Source organism: Mycteria americana, chromosome 1 (genome assembly GCF_035582795.1).
Source record: "Mycteria americana isolate JAX WOST 10 ecotype Jacksonville Zoo and Gardens chromosome 1, USCA_MyAme_1.0, whole genome shotgun sequence".
In the NCBI taxonomy this organism is placed as follows: Eukaryota; Metazoa; Chordata; class Aves; order Ciconiiformes; family Ciconiidae; genus Mycteria; species Mycteria americana.
In genome coordinates, this window is record NC_134365.1 from 63,263,744 (window position 1) to 63,281,926 (window position 18,183).

The following is an 18,183-nucleotide window of genomic DNA, read 5'->3' on the forward strand; positions in this document are numbered from 1 at the left end:
CTGGCTAACATGAGAATAAATTCTGAGAGTCAACGATAGTTTTCACAGAATAACCCAATAGAGGCAATTTCCATATACTGTTCGAGTTAGTGTTTACTTACAAATGCAAGTGTGCGTAATGCTCTGTCTGGAGCCATGTCTTTGGGGATTTAAAGGTCATTTCTCATCTTTCATTCATAGTTAATCAGCCTAGGGGTTAGATGCATGATCTACATGCAACTGCCATTCCTGACTCTCCATAGAGGCAACACGTCTTCAAATGTTTGATGACTTGTTCTTTAATGGCTTTGATCCCAATCAGTTCTCTGGATGATCTGTCCCATAGAATAGATGCCTTAGCTCATAGAAGACCTGTTGAAGATGCAGGAACCAGATTATTTAATATTATATAAGATGGGGTCAAATATACTTTCTGTTCAGCTCACAATCTCTTGTACATAACTGTGTATAACTGTAGGTATCACATTCAAAATTTTATTAGCAAAGATGGTAGACAAATTGGCAGTACCAGGAGATCAGGTCCTCTTCCGAAGCTTTCACTATGCCTTTCAGTTTCAGCCAGTAGAGCTCAATCAAGCACAACATAAAAGATCAGATCTTTGTTGTGTCCAACAAAGAAGTATTTCTGTTGCTCTTCTCCTGAAATGTCACGGGTGAAGTTGCATGAGGTAGCAGAGTTATCTGTATTTTTGCTACCAAAGCCAGCAAGGTCTTACTCTGTGACCCTGCTCACCAGATTCTGGTGTTCAACACACACTGTGGCTGATTTGATTCAACACATGAACCAAGCAGAAAATAGACCCTCCTCTAATGCTAGTTCTCTGCCAAGATGGCAATTTGAACTGCCTTAAGGAAGGGATCACCATGTGCTATAACTGACAAATGGTAAAATGAACGCACATAGCTGTCAGCGGGGAGCAAGACAGATGGGAAACCTTTTCTGATGATGCAACCCATTAGAGTGGTTCCACCTATCTTCATATTGGGATCCCACTTCTAAATGGTCTCATCAGTTCTTTCAATCTGTTGTAGAGAAAAATAATACAAGCAACCACTCAAAGATAAAAAAAACAGATTGGTTATTTTCCAGTTAGGGAATTCTTCCAGAGGAACATTTGCAAACCTACAGGCTATTCCCCCTTTTCTTGGAGCCGGGTACCTCTTGAGGTTCCTTGGCTGAAAAGGAACAGACCTATGCTTGAGAATCAAGTGAAAGCAGTGATGGGTATTGCTGAACAAAACACAAACGTTAGACAGGCCACAGCTAGGTTTACCATACCCTCTTTTTTCCTTTTGCATAAGCACTGAAGTACAGGAATCTTTCCTAATGTGATTACAGCCATGCTTTTGTCTTTTTCAGAAGATCCCAGGGTCATTCAGTGCTTGTTATTTTTATTCCCCATATTCAAAGTGTGGCCCTTCACCACCTGAATTATGCATATGAACACAGAAACAGTTTCTTCGCTGGCTTTTCTCATTATTTCTTCGATGTTTGACCGCCGGGGAAGACGCTTTATCTTCACAACCTACATTACCCAGGGCCTTGCCCTGAGGCTGTGGACTGGTGTCCGTACCAGTGTGAGTCACCGTGACCTGAAGCAGGACAATGCCGGGCCCCACGGCCTGGCCGGGGCCCCTCTGCGGCAGGGACGATTTGCAGAACCAACCGCACAAGTTTTGGGAGAAGCAGTGCCTTTATACTTCAGGAGCATCTGGCCACGATGGCTTGGTCTGTGCGTTGTCCTGCGGCAGGGGCGGGTTACAAAGAGACGGGCGGAGGCCGCAGAAGGTGAGGAGGCAAAAGCCCCGCAGGGCGAGGGGCTCCGGCCCGCCCCGGCTCCGCGGCGCCCGCTGCCGCCCTCCCCCCCCCCTCCCCCCGGACTACGCTTCCCATGATGCATTGCGTCGGGAGGGGAGACTGCGCATGCGCACGGGTACGGCCTCGCGCCCCTCGGCGTGGAGGTTTTGTTTCCGGGCCGAGGTGAAGAGGTCGCGTACGGAGCGCCAGGGGCTTCCGGGGTGCGGCGGGAGGTGGCTGGCGGGTGCGGGGCTGCGCTCCGTCCCGCGGCCTCGGACCCGCGCGGAGCCGCGGGGATGGACGAGGACGGGCTGCCCATTGTGGGCTCCGGCATTGACCTCACCAAGGTACGGGCTGCGGTCGCCCGGGGGTCCGGAGCTGTCCCGCTTCCTCCCCCGGCGGCGGCTGCGCTGGCCCTGGTGCTGGGCGAGCCCCGTCTCCCCCCCCCTCACTCCGCTGCCCGGCCCGGCCCGGCGGTGGGGCTCGCCCCTGAGCCCGGCCGCGGCCTCGCCGGACTCCCCGGCGCCCCTCTGCAGCCGCGGGCGAGGAGAGCTGCTTCTGGGGCGGTGTGCTGGGGCTGCCGAGACGGTGCCCTCAGCACCTGCTGCCTCCGTACCAGCGGCCGAGTTCCCGCAGCGGGGTCGCAGGAGGACAAGGCGGTTCGTCTTGCCTTAAGTTGTGTCTCCAGGAGTGCGGTGTTAACGTTTTCCAAAGGCGTTTTGCTACAAGTTCTGTGATAGCGTTATATTTAAAGGCTAAGCCATTTCAGTCTTAGAACTGCAAATCCCGTTCAAAGCTGCTGATTCGTGGCTTTTAATAATGCAAACCTATTTTTTTAGCTTTGTTTCTCCAATACAGAGCATAAAGGTAGTTCCAATTGCCGCAATGATCCTTCCATCCGTTGTGCTATCCCATAAATTTCTGATAAGGTCATAAGCACTGTTCGACAGTTTTGGAACTACAGAATTGAACTTATGAAACCCTGCCATACAGGTGCACAGGCTGAAAACTTGAGATAGTAGCAACAAAGGTCTCACAAAAAATCCGGATGTCTTAAGATTTGCAAAGTGTAGTGAATGGCTACACTGACAAATGGAAGACCAGAGAAGAGGTGAAGACCAGAGAGTCACTATATTCACAAACTGTTGTTCAGTGCAGCTGAAGCTTGGCTGCAAATATTTTTCCTTGTAAATCCTTCACTTTAACCAATTACGATTCCATAGAGTAATTTCCTGTGTGAAGTTTAAGACTTAAACAACTGTCCAAGGTAATTAACCCTGAGGCGCTATAATTTTATACATAAACATTTCTGTGAATGTTCTTGATTCCAGTCTTGTGTCATAGTTTAAATAAAAATGCCAACTGTCTGTTAAGTTATGAGCACCAGGCTTTTTTGTGACAACATTCTACCTTTTAGTCTGAAGAGTATGTCTGCATCGGGTCTGACTTGGAGGAGTGACACTAAAGTGTAATTTTAGGATAGTCTGGGCTTGCAAATAAGAAAAAGTATAGGTAGCCACTAAAGACTGAGATGGCAATTTCACTATTTGTTTTTTATTATGATGTTGGTTGTAACTGAGTATTCCTATGGATGACCAAGTTTTCTTTTCCTTCTTACGTTTCAGAAGGAAAGATTCTGATTTCCTCTCTGTTTTTAAAAAATTTTAACACTTTTTCAGGAATGTTCACGATTTCATCTAAAAGTGTTTTCTTAAATAAGATAACAGTCCTTCATTTATGTGGCTCTTGTTGCCTTTTCTGTGTATCCTGCAACTTTTCAACTGCCATGTTAGTAGATTTTTAGTGAAAAAGGATTTGTATACATGTATATCTATTAAAAAATTGTATATATACGCATTCATAGCAAGCACACTTAAGGCAGATTTCTAAAATAATTTCTTCTAAAACATTTGCATTTTTTAACAGGTCTTTGAATCCAAGTGTGAGAATTGACATCTATATATAATCTAATTTTCTTATATTATTTAATGCAGGTTCCTGCTATTCAGCAGAAAAGAACTGTAGCATTTCTAAACCAGTTTGTGGTTCACACAGTGCAGTTTCTCAACCGCTTTTCTACTGTTTGTGAAGAGGTATGTTTATTATTTTCCTAGCTGTCAATTTATACAATGAAAAAAATCTTAGAAATGAGAACCATTCACTTTCAGTATTTTTGATGCAATAATACTGGTAGCTTAAACCAAAAAAATTCAGTCTGCTTTCTGTTCAAGGTTTCTCTTGAGCAAGTGCTTAAGACAGATTTTTTTCCCCAAGGTACCCACATGAACTGCTGATTATACCACACTTAATCCTGTTTCCTTAAGCTTTGCCGTTTGGCACAGTCTTTGAACTTTTTGATACATGGAATTTGTTCTGAGCAGCTCCATCTGTGGATATCGTCTTGTTTTGGAAGAAGCATGCCATATTCCTGTGGTACTGAATCCATTTTGACACTCAGTATCCCTCTCATCTGCGTCCTAGGATATTGCATCAAAACTTGCTTTCAGATTTTACCACCTTTAATTTAAAAGGGTCATACACTAAGATCTGAATGTACATAATTTTGATGTGGAAAAAAAGACGTTTTTGGCAAGTGATTAATATGGAACATGAAGCAGTTAATTTTAGTGTCTTGTGAAAAAAAAAAAAAAAATACTTAGTGTTAACCAGTTTTTATGGTGACTTTATTGTCAATGGAAATATACCAGACTGACAGGACTAGAATTGAACAGGACAAGAGTGCTTCCTCCCTTGTAGAAAGGGTGTTTTCTAATGTGGCTTTGAGCTTAACCTTTATGTCATTAGTGTTTTTTTTGTAACTGTTTGCTAAGTTATTTGACAAAGACTACTATATGGCCTAGCCAGCAGGGCTATATAGGGCAGCAGTCAAATCCAATTAGACTAAGCCGTGTAATCTGAGAAATTGTGTTATTTGTTAGTAACGTTTAGAGCCAGACCCATGACAAGTATAAAATTTGGCTACCACATCAACATATGGAGCTTCAGAGGAAAAAAAAGTAATTTTTTTCTAGATTTTTAAACTTATTGTAACTTGATACGCGGGCCTGGTGATGCTGTTGTCAGTTGTCCAAAACTTGTTTGTCACATAATCTCAGTATTGCCTCTTGCATAGGCGCTATGGAAATCGGAACACATATATTTAAAGCCATCTTGAGCACGCAGCAACGCTGTGACGTCTAGTTAATAAAACAGTTATTAGTTAACCTAAACGTGTTGTTACCCAAGAGACTAAATAGTTGCTTTATAAACTGCTTGAAAAGTTTTTTGTATTTATGAAGTACAGAAGTGTTTTTAATGTGAAAGGTCCCAATCTAAATCGACAGAAGCCAAGAAATTCAAAATTAGGGCTGACACCATCCTTAACTCTAAATTTCTTGGCTCTTGTCTAGTCAAACTGACCTGTAAAGTTATATAACTGTCTTTTGTACATCTTTCATCCCCTTTCTGCAGCTACATGTAGGGCACATAGTTCCTTCCAATAGGAACTAACTCCTCTTCATGAACGAAGAACCATCTGTAAACAAGTCAGTGCACTATCCAAAAAGACTAACTCCTGTCAGTCTCCTTTTACTTTTTCTAGCATATTGGCAGAACTGCCATTTTCTTAGGGTGTTAAAGTTCTGCTTCAGAGCCAAGCAGAATCTTGCAACATGCCAGAAAGCTGTCAGAGTGGTACATATCTGCCAGCCAGCGTGCTAGCCAACTTCACTTGGACAGGTCTGGTAGAGTATGGTAGTGATTAGTTAAAAGCGTGACAGTTCTTATAGAGTAATTTAGAAAAACTTAAGTTGTATTTAAAAAAAAAAAAGGTGTCAAAATTTGATTGAGGTGCACCTGGAGCATATAAAGCTTCTGGTTAGTTCTGGTTCACTGTGCATTTTGACTATATAGGACTTTCAATCACCTGCTGTATTCTTTATCAGGTTTTTCTACTTTGTATTTGCTCAGTTACATACACACACATCACATCTTTTCATCTTCCACATTTGGAAAAAACTTTGAAGAAAGATGTTTTGGTAACTGTGAGAGTACAGTATGTCTACCATTATTCTCCAGTTACTCAAAATAATACCCTATTTACTTTGGCTTTCTTTTGTACACAGTCTGTCTTCATTTCTGTCAGTCATTATTTGGGAAAACTAACTGCCTAGTAAAATTATTTAAAATTTGAACCACTGTAGCTACTGTACTAAAAAGGGATGTCATTGCTTCATTTATTTCATAACGTTATCATCTCATTTACACTCTACTCTGCCTTCAGCAGGTCGAAGAGAAAAGTGATTTTGTTTAGCTAGATGTGAACTGTTTTATATGTACAAATGGCCTACTGGAGTGTTTTCACATCCTAATTGTCTTCTGTTCTAGAAATTGTCAGCACTCTCTCTCCGTATCCAACAAATTGAAACAACACTCAATATTTTGGATGCAAAGGTTTGTATGGGTATAGACTTTGTCTTCTAACAGTGACAGCCTCTTAGATTACATGAACTAGCTTCATTTTCATAGTCTGAATTGAGCAAATAAGGTTTTGTAATTATTTGAAGGAGCTAATACTAAATGCTCACATGGCAAATTCTCTCTTTGTATGCCTTGCCACTTACATTGTGTAAAATTTGAACATGTAGTTGATATGGAAGAAAGGAACCAACATCACATAGTGGAAATGTTGGGTTTGTCTCTGTTAAGCATATTGAACAGGAAAGAAGCACTTGGATCTTGAAAGGGCAACTAACTATATGGCAGTTGACTTGTGTGGATTTTATTGCAATATTTGATTTTAAGAAAATGGAGATAAGTTCTCCAATATTAAAATACGCAACTTGTGTTGCAGGGTTGCAGTACAATATTGCATTTCCCATGCAAACTCTAATAAGAAATTTTTGCCCCCTTTATAAAGCAAAAGTATCTTTGTAAGTGTTACCGGACTGTAAGGATTTCAACTGGTATAAGTAACTAGATAGATGCCTTGTAAACCTTTTGATATTGAAATGTGACCTGAATTGGATCTAAGGTAACACAAATGTGTCTGATGTATCTTCTTTAGCTAAAATGACAAAAGGATATAATCTGTAGTCATGTATTATCATTTTATTTGCTAAAAGAAAAAAAAAACAAACCCCAAAACTAAAAAACCACCCACTGTAAAGTTTTAACCAATCCTTCTTTCAATAATGACGGAAGGAATTTTGGTTGGCTTTTCTAGGAGCAAGGGTAGGACATTTTGAAACCATTCATTAAGATGTTTGTGAAAAAAATACTGTAGTAGTACAAACAGTGCTTACTAACTCTTATTTATTTCAAAATATTTAGAAATTATCAGTATTGATAATTTTTGCAGAATGCTTCATAATCATGTTAAATAGAATTTCCTTTACATAAATATGTGGCGTATTTAATATCCACTCTCAGCATTTCCTCAAAAAAGAGTGAAAGATGAAGAAAATTGCAAAATCTGTAACCAGTTACCCATCTGTTAGGTAATAGAGCTGTTCTTGTCATGATTTCTTTCACTACAGAGGAAGTAGCAGAGAAGATGGCACAGCTCTTGTGTGGTTGATAAGTGCAGTAGCAAAATGCTGGGAAGGTGTTGAAGCCTTTCCTGCACTGCAACCCTGTGTTAACAGTGAAAGCTCTAATGGAGTGTTTTGGGGTTTTTGTTGTAGAAGCCACCTGAATAGAAAAATCTATTTTTTTTTGCCAATCAAAATACCAAAACTAGTGATAAAAAGTTATGATTTTACTAATGTGAAACCTACCTGCGGAATACGTGGTAAGCAGCATACTGCAGATTTTATTGTACACGTAGACTTATGATATGCTCATTGCTTATTTGATGATGTTTTGTACATTCAGTTATCCTCTATTCCTGGCCTAGAAGATGTCAAATTTGAAGTGTCCAGTGCAAATATGAATAATGTTACAAATGGTCCTGTGGCACAAGCTACTACGGATCAACAGACAGCTGTATCACCTCAATCTGGAGTAAGTAATGAGGCATAACTGATACATTGAAGGAATATACCTCTCAGTGGCAAGTTTCTAGTCTCATTTGAAATAGATGGAAGAAGCAAGTCTATTGGAAGAGAGCAATCAACTGTAAAGATCTAAAACTACATTTTTCACTAATGAAACTGTTTTAACGAGTGACTTAAAACAAAAAAAGGGTATACCCTTTCTTGAATATCTGGCTTAAATAATTAGAACTAACTCAAATCTAATGGTAAATGCCTCCTTCCTCTTCTTCAGTCACACTAAAATATGAACATGAATTACACCAGGGGACTGGGAACATCATGAATAAAAATAACGATTCAAATCACATAATTCCAACTCTTTCCTCCTTCCTTTAGAATGTGAGCTTTCAGCTCAAATAGGACTTTCTAGCATACTTTATTTTAAAGAGATTATTACAGTGAATGTTTTCTACATATTATCATCTATGTACAGAAAATGGCAGCTATTGTAAGTGATCAACATTAAGATCCTATCCCTACAATTAATTTTTTGTTGGGGTTTTTTTGTATGCGTGTGCTTGGTTGGTTCGTTTTTTAACCCAGACTTAAATCCTGTGATCATCACTTCAATAAGTGAAGCTTTCTGGCTCATTTGTAGATGGAGTTCTTTCCTCAGTTTCCTATTATAGTTTCTTTTCTTGGAATCTCCAATTCCAATCTCCAATTCTCTTATTTGGTGGAAGTTGCTGTGGAGCAGCAATAGCTGGAGAACTCTGCTCCCTTTCCCTGCCTGTTAAAGATTGTAATTCTAATTTGCAGCCAGCAACATGGGAGACAGAATGGACAGTTAGCATTGCATGTTTCAGTCATGTTAGAGAATGACTCCCAGTTACTTCATTTTCTTTAAAATGTTCCTCCTCTCAGATATTACAGTAGGGACAGATATTCCTGAAAGGAGGTTCCCAATGCTACTTTCAAATGGTTAGTTTAATAGCAAATATGCAGCTTTCTGTTGTCCTTTAAATAGTACTATAGCTTCTTGTCATTTTTTATTTTTTTAATAAATTACTCTCAAGGATTCTTTGCTTTCATTACATTATCCTTTAGGTTAACGGTTTATACTAAAAAGTATAGTTTAAAAGTTATACAATCTGTATGAAACATTTGTCAGGGAATCAAATAAGTATTTTGAGGAAAAAATGCATTGGACCACTAGGGGACATATAAAGATACAATCCTTAAAATATTATTTTTTTCTAAAGTGAGCATTTAAATTCAGTTCTGTTTTATTCATTAAATACAACAAACTTAACAGGGCTATTATAGGCTAGGTTTTTTTTTTCATGTATTGTACAATAACTTAAAATTGTCACTAAAAGTAGAAAGTCACACTTGTAACAGTCCATAATGAAAGAGCTGATTTTTGTGTATTCGTACATCTTGGAAATTTCTAATACTATGAGTGTAGATCAGAATAATCTTGATGTAAGAAGACTTGCACTTTACGTGTAAATTACAAATTTTATGGATTGAAATCTGTCCATTCTTCTGTTCTGTATAGCTAACCATTAAAGTGTCATCTTTTTTGTATACAGCAGAACAATATACACGAAGAAGGGTTACAGAAAACGGAGGTAGTAACAGAAAATGTCAGAACTGTGGCCAAGGATCCAAGATATGCCAGATATCTCAAAATGGTACAAGTGGTAAGTCAGTTCTCTTATAATTCTTTGGGTACTCCATTATTTTTAGGTGGAACGTCACACACAGCTGTAAGTGAACATTAAATGTCTGAAGATTTATATTGCATCAGTAATCTTTAAGCTAGGATAACATCACAGTATTTCTAGCACATCTTCTCTAATAAGTGAGTTGACATAATATATTCCCTCAGCTTCAGGCAAGATCTTTCAACAAAATTCTGCCAATATACTTGTAAACTGAAGGTGTGAAGATGTGCAAATGCAGAGTGATATTAGCTGGAGTCACAGAAGATGCCACTGAAAGTGTAGTTATTCTGGCAGAATTGGTGTCATTCCCTACACACAAACATGATTACAGTTTGGTTTTGCTGTAGAGTGCAAAATGCAGCTTTGCTAGTATAGTCCAGAGCAGGAGTATTTGATATTTCTATAGGGTTCAAAATAGAGATAGAAGAATTGCTTCACTACTTGGTTCCACTTCAGTTTCCTGTTATTCATGATGCAGGTTTTGTTTACCTCTTTATCTGTGGGCTGTTCTACAGATAAATAGGAAATAAATGAATGTAATCTTAATGTTTACATGTGTGAAAACTAATGAAGGAGTGAAAAGGTGAATGGGAGACATTTTTTAAGAGCTCTTTTTTTCATGCCCACAAAATTAAAAATGAGATTGGAAACAAAGAAGAAAATCTGTCTTTATTTTCAAGCTGTCAGTGGAAATTTTCCTCTAAAATATATATTATAATTCTGGAAAATATTACTGTGGCATCGTATTAGTAAAGTGTTGCTTATGTTAAAACCAACTTCATGGTTTCACTCCCTCTTCAGAGCAATTATTACAATTGGTGTGCTTTGTACTCTGGATGGTGTTCCAGACCTTATTTTTCATTTGAATCACAAATTGGAACTTTATTGGTAGCGTATTACAAACCCTTTGGAAAACCTAGCAGTGGGGTATTAGCAAGAGTAGAATGCTATGTTAGTGTATTGATTTAATGCCAGATTTCAAAGTGGATGTGAAAGTGCTGGATGGTCTAATTACTTTGACTTTTTTTTTTGGTGACTGCTAGAGGAGTGAGATCTCACTTTCCACATTTATCCTTTGTATTGGCAGTTCCTGGTGACTTCTCTGCCAGTTGTAAACAGCGTGGTAGGAAAGTCAAACTAACATACTACAAATTAATGTGTGTTTTTGTATTTGCCAGACTTGTCTTCTCGTCCAGTCACGTGTCATTTATTTGCTCAAATTAAGTTTCTAGCTGAAGATTTGTTTGAACTGATCATTTGTTTATTGCTCACAATATTTGTAGTATTTAAGAATTAACACCATGAAGAGATATTTCTCTTACACTAAAGATAGCTGTTCTGTGAAATATTTACAAATGATGGAGTGCAGCTGAGCATACTAAATTCATATTTTTTAAAATTACAACAATAATATTCAAGCAAACCTTACAAAAGCAGTATCTTTTTTTGCTACAATAAACGTTCAGAACACTTGTATTGATAGAGTGAGAGGAGCAGTCTACAATTTCAAATAAACTTCATGTTTAAAATACAAATACTCTTACTTACTAAGCACCAAACATGACTGCATAGACGCCAAGATACTGACTGGCCTGATACAGATTGGTCCTTACTTTAAAGGACTGAAATAAAAACCAGACATGGAGAGTACACTGATCTTCAGGAATTGCCAGCACTGATGGTATGTGACCTCTTTCTGCACTATGGAGAACCAAAACCTATTCTGCAACAAGATTGCTACTTGCACTGTGGCTTTTCCAGAACCTGCGCGCTTCCCAAGCTGCAGGACCAGGCTGGGAGTAGGGCTGGGGTACGCTGTGTTGAATGTGTAGTGATTTGGATTATTTCAAATCTTAACTGGGTGGAGGCAAATGCGATGGAAATTTAGTATTGGCTCCTATGTTAGAAAAGTACACCTGTGCCATTCAGTGGACCTGTATGCTCAGCGTAGTTACTGTTTAGATTTAAAATAGTTGTCTGTTTTATTTCAGTAAGATTTAGGGTCACAGCGGTATTAGGCTCTGATTTTCCAGGTTAAAACTTACAGAAGTGTGAAAGATAAAGTAATTGTAATGCCCTAATTTTATTATAAACAGATATAGGTACAATCTTACTTGTTTTCTTTCAGGAAAAAAGTGCAGTGTTGAAGGGTATTTTGATTAAACTTAAGATCAATTTTGTAAATATATGATATATGGGGGTACTGAGAGGTTTTTTTCTTACATATTTTGATGCATACAATTTTGGAATAAAACGCTTCTCCAAGTGTGAACATAAAAACATAACAGTTTCTGACCCATTCTTAGAAGTTCATATACCAAGCTGCCTTTCATTGAGAGCAATACGAATTCTCCTTTGCCTGATCTGACTCAATCTGGTTTTCACATGGTTCAAATTGATGCATAACCACTTCATCAGTGACTTCTGAGCTGGGGAAAGGAACCCTAAGAGCAGTCAAGCGAGGAAAAAAACAGTAGATGGTACGAGACGGTGTATAGGCACACAGTTCCTGGTGTCCAAATCTATACTAGAATAAGTGAATATTTTAAACTGTCATGAAATATTCAAATGCTTTCCCTTTTGTAATGTACATTAGTTGTGAATTACTGAGAAATTCTTTATTACAAGCTAATACCTCACAACTATTTGAGTCATGTTTTTGCCAATATGTCTAATAGATTGCTAAAACTATGTACCTGTCTGTGTGCTGGAATCTTCAAACAAAAGTCTTGATTGTGATTCTTACTGTGAAACTGCACAAGGAAAACACAGTAAGACAGCTAGCTTACGCTTTGCCAGGTTAGCTACTGCAACTGTCACTAGTTTCTCTGCCACATGCTTCTCTGGAACATTAGTCATGGCTGCCCTTTATTTTATCACTATTTTACTTACTTTGGACAACAGAGATTTGTCCTGTGCCAAAAGAATCCTGCACTACTTTTCATTTAGGTTGTGAGGCCTCTTCTGACTCTCCTAGACCACCAGTGGCTTTGTCCCTTGGAAATCTTGGAAATCAGAAATTGTATCCTCTTTTTTTTTTTTCCCTCCTATCTTGGCATGCAGTGGTCCAGGTGGTGTTTCTGATGGTTTGCAACAGGGGATGGCAAAGCAACAACTTGTCTTCGAGCAACTCTAGTGGAAACATAGGAGCAGTTTGTTGGAATGTATCTCATGAGACGATGTGGGTCAAAGTGTTCTTGGGTATGCGATCCAAGATGAGGGGATGTTTAGGTGTTGCTGAATAAAATAAAGTGCAGAAGCTTTGGAAGGACTTGCAGTGAAAGGAAGGAATTTTTTTTAACACGTACATAGTTGGCTAAAATCTGTCCGCAAGTCATAGAAGATTCAAGCCTGACTGTACAAGCACTTGCATTCAGAGGAATAACTTTTAAATTGTGCTTCTGTTCTCATGTCCTGTTTGCCTTTTTATGCATGATTTTTAAAGCCTTTTCCAATTTTTAGCACTGCCTTAAGGTATCCTTCCGGAGCTGTAGCAGATGCACTTTCCTGGTTTTCCTCCCTCTTTGGCTATACCTTCAACATGTCCGAGTCTTCTTCATCTTTCTGGCACAACTGTTCTCTGCTGTCTTTGTGCTGTTTTGTGCTTTCTTCACATTTTCATCCATACACATGACTTCAGCTTCCTGGTTTTGTCTGCATGAATTGCAAATATATCTCTCTCCCTGCAACTTTCTCTAGATGCTTTGCCATAAACATAAGAAGGATTAAAAGGGCCTTTGATCTCAGTCATTTCTCACTTCTAGGTTCATACTGATGGCAACTGAGATTATCATTCCATGCTCTTGTTCAACAAGTGACATGCATGAATTTGTATGAAAATGTAGCCTAAAAGAACCCTGTGGAATTTAGTTCACCTGTTTGTGTCCAGTAGTTTCATATTATTCTTCCTCCTACACAGGGTGTTCCTGTAATGGCAATACGAAACAAAATGATTTCTGAAGGGCTAAATCCAGATCTTCTTGAGTAAGTAACTTGTAACTTTCAGTAGGGCTGGAATGCAACCATGTGTTTAAAAAACTTGGAAAAAAGTGTGCTTAGTAAAGATTTTTTATGGTATTGTGAATCTAAATTATCAGCATTAAAATGGGTTTTGAAGTCTTCCGTGAAAGGCGTATTTAGCATGTTATAGGTCTGAAGAGGGCCATCAGTACCAAAGGAGGAGGGATGCAATCTCAAGTATGAGCTGTCTTTTCAGTACTGTCTAGTCCAAGGCAAAGCCCAGGAAATACAGAGACTGGAATATAAATGGGTAAGTATTGCACCCTCCCAAACAGGAAATTGCAAGACATTACCATTCAGACTTGAGAGGAAATGCAAGGGCTTCTTCCAAGCCCAGCAGAGGTGGTGCAGTTCAAGGAAAAGGCTATAGCAATGACAAGGTAACATTTGGCAATGTGCATTTAGCGATGAGGAATCAAATAATACGTCACTAGCCATTTTCACTGTACTGTTTAGAGTATGAGGTTTTTCCCAGATATTTTCTTCCAACACTTCAATAACAAAATGTCATCATTGTAGAGTAATAAGAACACACTCTATTTTATTTTGCCAGATGCATGAGGGACAACACAGTTTTTTCCAGATTCCCTCAGTGGATGGAGTGTACAGCTTGACTCCAACATTGACAGTGTAAATTGAAGTTAGCAGTTCAAAATTGTGACTGTTGATTGAGCTAACCTCTTGTGAAGACTACTAAGAATAGATACTCATTTTCAGAGCTACTTTTCTGGCCTTAAGCATGAATTTTAAGCTTATTTTACATTTGACATGTAATTTAGTTTTACTGTACTATTTCACAGAATCTGTTAAACTGATGAAAATATTAACTTTGATTCTTACATCATAGCCACTAAACTGTTTGAAACACTTTTGCATCCTCTTCAGAAACTGTCAATGTACTAGAAAGATGGCTTCTCCTTTCCAGTGAAGTCTTTTTACATTTTGGGAAGGCTTATTCTGAAACTAGCAATTGTTTAATAAAATAAATAAAAATATAGGAAAACTGAAATATCATCGTACGTTGAGTCACTTTATCTCCCAGCTACTTCCTGGTGTCTAAATAAGCCTAAAGTAGTTATTCCTCATTTGATATTTTTACTGATCGAATGAGAAATAAGAAAAAGAACACAAGAAAGAACCTGTGCAAATCTGAGACAGGGTTATCAAACATGGTTTTACTATGTGTGTGTTAAATGTGTTGTATTTCTTAATCTGCGTTTCTGGTCCATACCTTGCTGTAAATGCTGCTATTTCTTCATGTTTGGATGGATTTTTATAGTAGATAAAAATAAGATAATAGGTTAAAATTTCAAAAGCTTTTTTAAAAAAGTACCTGCTTTTGGATTGTCTATTTTGGGTTAAGACAGAAATATTATTACTGTGGATTGGGGCTCACAGAATATGTTTGGGGTTTGGTCTCAAAGTCCATCTTCAAAGATTCTGTGTAACACTAATGCTTAGGCAGATTTTCTTTAAAATGTTATTGGTTTGAAAACCATATAGCAAATCTACCTGGTTAAAGAAAGCTAATTATTTGGCAAGGTGCATAATACCTCTTTGAAGAATTGGTATTACTTGAAATAATTTTTTAATATTTTAAGGAGTCAGGGGTGACCTTTCTTTTAATCTTCTTGCTTTCTTGCCTCAGTATCATAGACTTTTTTTTTTTTTAATATGTATCTTGCCATTCACACCACCTTAGGTGTTCGGGTTCCTTAGGCCTGCTCACTCAGTCTCAGTGAAAATTAGGAAAATGTACATATTGCTGTATGCTCAGTCACTTATTGCAGACTCTCCCAGCTACTTGCCAGTTACTAAGCATGGTTTTTCTGTGGCTGCAGAGATGCTAGTTGTAATAATATGGAGTTGTTTATACTCTCTTCCTTCGGCTGTTTTACTTCTGTTATCGCTCCTTTCTCAACTTTTCACAGAGTTTGCCTATTCTATCAAGCTCCCAATTTATCTATTTTTAACTTTTGTTTCTTATCCTTCCTCTCTTGCCTGTCTACAATTCCAGGAGAGTTTGTCCTGCCCTCGCGAACTAAAGGAATTCATTGCCATCTTCCTCTCCTTACTAGAGGAGAGTTTTTGCACTGGTCTCTCCAGATCACATGTCTTTGCACAGCTCTTCTGTTTTGTCATTACCACAGCAACAAGGCATAATATTGTGAAGTGGTATTTGCATGAGAAAGCAAACGCTTTCTTAATTTATTTTGGAGGTGTGGAGGGGGGAGGGAGAAGGCTCTCTCACAGTTCTTTAATGCACTTCTCATTTTTGCACCCAAAATGTTTAGAAACGCTTTAAAGGTACCTTAGGGATTTCCAACAGAGAAATTGTAATAAACAGAACTAAAGTTGGAAAAGAAATTCTGTGGCATGACACACAGGGATAGCCCCAAGATAAATAACAACGGGACAAATAATATTATTGTCAGCTTAGTTTAAAATGTAATATTTTATCAAAGAGAGCAGTTAACTATCATACAGGAAGCTAGTTTCTGTGAAGATCATCCTTCCCCAAGTATAATTGCATGTATATTTTCTGCCTTGGTTTCAGAATTTACTAGGCTCAGTCTTGCTTGTGTTGTCAAACTCATTACATACTTAGGAGTGAGACTCCAGGAGAGCCAGCATCTTCAGTCAGTACTGTTGGTTAGTCTTTAGATGGCTTGCTTCTCTCCCCTTCATTCCCAGTAGATTCTCTGAGCAAATGTTTTGACACAATGTTAAGATCCATCTTAAATATTCTCTTCAAAACTAAATACAAGAGATCTGATCATTTATAGTCAATAAAAATCCCATGGCTGCTCTTGCATGTCAAATTTAACCCAGTGTTCTAGCCAAATTCCACTCTGAGTAATTCTTTTTTGCTTCTCTAAATTATCCCTGCAGTTTTAGTTGGATACAATATTGTTCATTTCCTGTCTTATTTTTTTCATGTACTATTTACACTGCTTCATGGTGTACAGCATGTTCCTTTCAGCCCAAGAACCTCTGAAGTTTGAAAAAATTTGAATTAATCAGTATTGCCTGCTTTCAACTCTTTCTACAAGTGTTTGCCACTTCTCAATGATCTTTCATTATTTCTGATAACCTCAAAGGTGTGCATTCAAACTGATGTCTGCGGAGTTTTGATGTCCAGTGAGTTACAGTTTCTAGCATTTATCTTTCAGTTGTAAGTGAAGCAATACCAATAAGGTGTAAGTTTGTAAACCGTGAACAGTTAATGTGTTAAATGTTGCGGATATAAAGTGCATGCAGTTGTAGTGAAAGGACATTAGCATTACACGCTAAGTTGCTTGCGTTCTCAGCTGCCTTTTAGGATTTACGACATACAACATTTTTGTTGCCTGCAGGACCCCCGATGCCCCTGTGCCTGCCTGGGGAGATGATGGGAATGCAGAAGACAGTTCTGATAGTGAATCTTCATTTAGTGACTAAAGAAATTGATTTTGGCCTTTGGAAACCTCTGTTAAGTGCTAATGTGTTTGGAGCTTTAGCAGACAATGGTTTTGCGTGTGTCACGTGGTTGACGTGATTTATCTGACAGCATTTTTAAGAACTAAGATCGTCCATTTTCTCTCCCAGAAAGTTTGAACAGGCAGCGTGTTTCAACCTGAACCTTTCCACCATGAAAATTAGTCGTGAGAGCCTTGCAATTTTTATGCTGCATCATTTCAGATTCCTTTCTGATTCTTCTGAAATTACTTTGTAAAACTCTAAAAATTCCACGCCTCTAAACCTCCAGGTCTCTAAGACTGCATTCTGGTCATTACTGGATTTTCTACATAACACTTTTAACCTAAGTTGCCTTCTTTCTGTCCCATAACATACAGGTGAAGTAACTTTTCAAAATGAAATTGTTTAATTGTAATCTGATGAAGTGTATTTTTTTCTAATATACTATATTCTGAAGTGACGCAACAAGAATTACACAGAAGTCAACTATCTTATGGTGATTGCAAATTAGTGACACTGTTTTGAAAGAAACTAAAATACAAATGAAAAATATATTAAAAACCAATCTGAATCTGTTTTCAAAGTATATACTGATATTCAATTTCATGCTAGAGTCAGTACAAAGTTGTTAAAGAGATTCCTGCTCTGTAGAAGAGTTCATTTATCAAATTCAGGTTACAGTGGTATAGAATGCTACAAATATTGCAAGACTGGTTTGAAAATGACACTGTGAAAGAAGCAAGTGACTGGGAGATTATTAATGGAATACCAGATTCTCACTACTTGTTCACTGTCACATGGGTCAGCAAGCAACCACTTTCTGACTGCTCTTGGGCTTATTGGAAAGCAGCTGTGGCTAAGCAGTTTGCATTGGATAAGAAATCACTTCCAAGTTGGTGCCTTTGCTGATAATTTCAGCAAAGAAAACAAAATTCAGTTTGTATAATGATAAAACTACCTTGCTACCTCTTGAGGTATGCATTGAGGAACAATGTAAAGAAATCCACTGGGAGCCTGACTGGCCCTGAAGACTTCCCTCCAAAGTACTTAATCTACTCCATGAGTCAAAAATGACATTTCATTAAATAATCTTCTTTAATATAATTTGTTCCACATGAAATTCTTCACAAACTATTTGAATTCCCCAGATTACTGTGATTATACCAGAATGCTGTGGGCCAGGCAATCATTCGCTTTCTGG

General features: G+C 38.2%; 1 protein-coding gene across 2 annotated transcripts; it reads left to right on the top strand.

The window, feature by feature from the left end:
• The first annotated feature begins 1,982 nt into the window (after positions 1 to 1,982).
• On the top strand, positions 1,983 to 17,066 carry WASHC3 (WASH complex subunit 3). 2 transcript variants are annotated; one of them, XM_075502841.1, is made up of 7 exons: positions 1,983 to 2,145; positions 3,793 to 3,891; positions 6,185 to 6,250; positions 7,673 to 7,801; positions 9,369 to 9,479; positions 13,423 to 13,487; positions 16,880 to 17,066. In XM_075502841.1, the coding sequence occupies exons 1-7, from the start codon at positions 2,095 to 2,097 to the stop codon at positions 16,962 to 16,964; spliced, it is 606 nt and encodes a 201-aa protein (XP_075358956.1). In that variant the 5' UTR covers positions 1,983 to 2,094; the 3' UTR covers positions 16,965 to 17,066. The 2 variants fall into 2 exon arrangements, with proteins under 2 accessions (XP_075358956.1, XP_075358964.1); XM_075502849.1 differs by lacking the exon at positions 16,880 to 17,066 and adding an exon at positions 14,077 to 14,811.
• The last annotated feature ends 1,117 nt before the right edge of the window (positions 17,067 to 18,183 follow it).

Excerpts from the sequence above, each read along its gene's own strand:
- WASHC3 (XM_075502841.1), top strand. The coding sequence starts at position 2,095 with ATGGACGAGGACGGGCTGCCCATTGTGGGCTCCGGCATTGACCTCACC. Across the intron at positions 3,892-6,184 it reads TTTCTACTGTTTGTGAAGAG|AAATTGTCAGCACTCTCTCT; the intron begins GTATGTTTATTA and ends CTTCTGTTCTAG. Across the intron at positions 9,480-13,422 it reads ATCTCAAAATGGTACAAGTG|GGTGTTCCTGTAATGGCAAT; the intron begins GTAAGTCAGTTC and ends CCTCCTACACAG.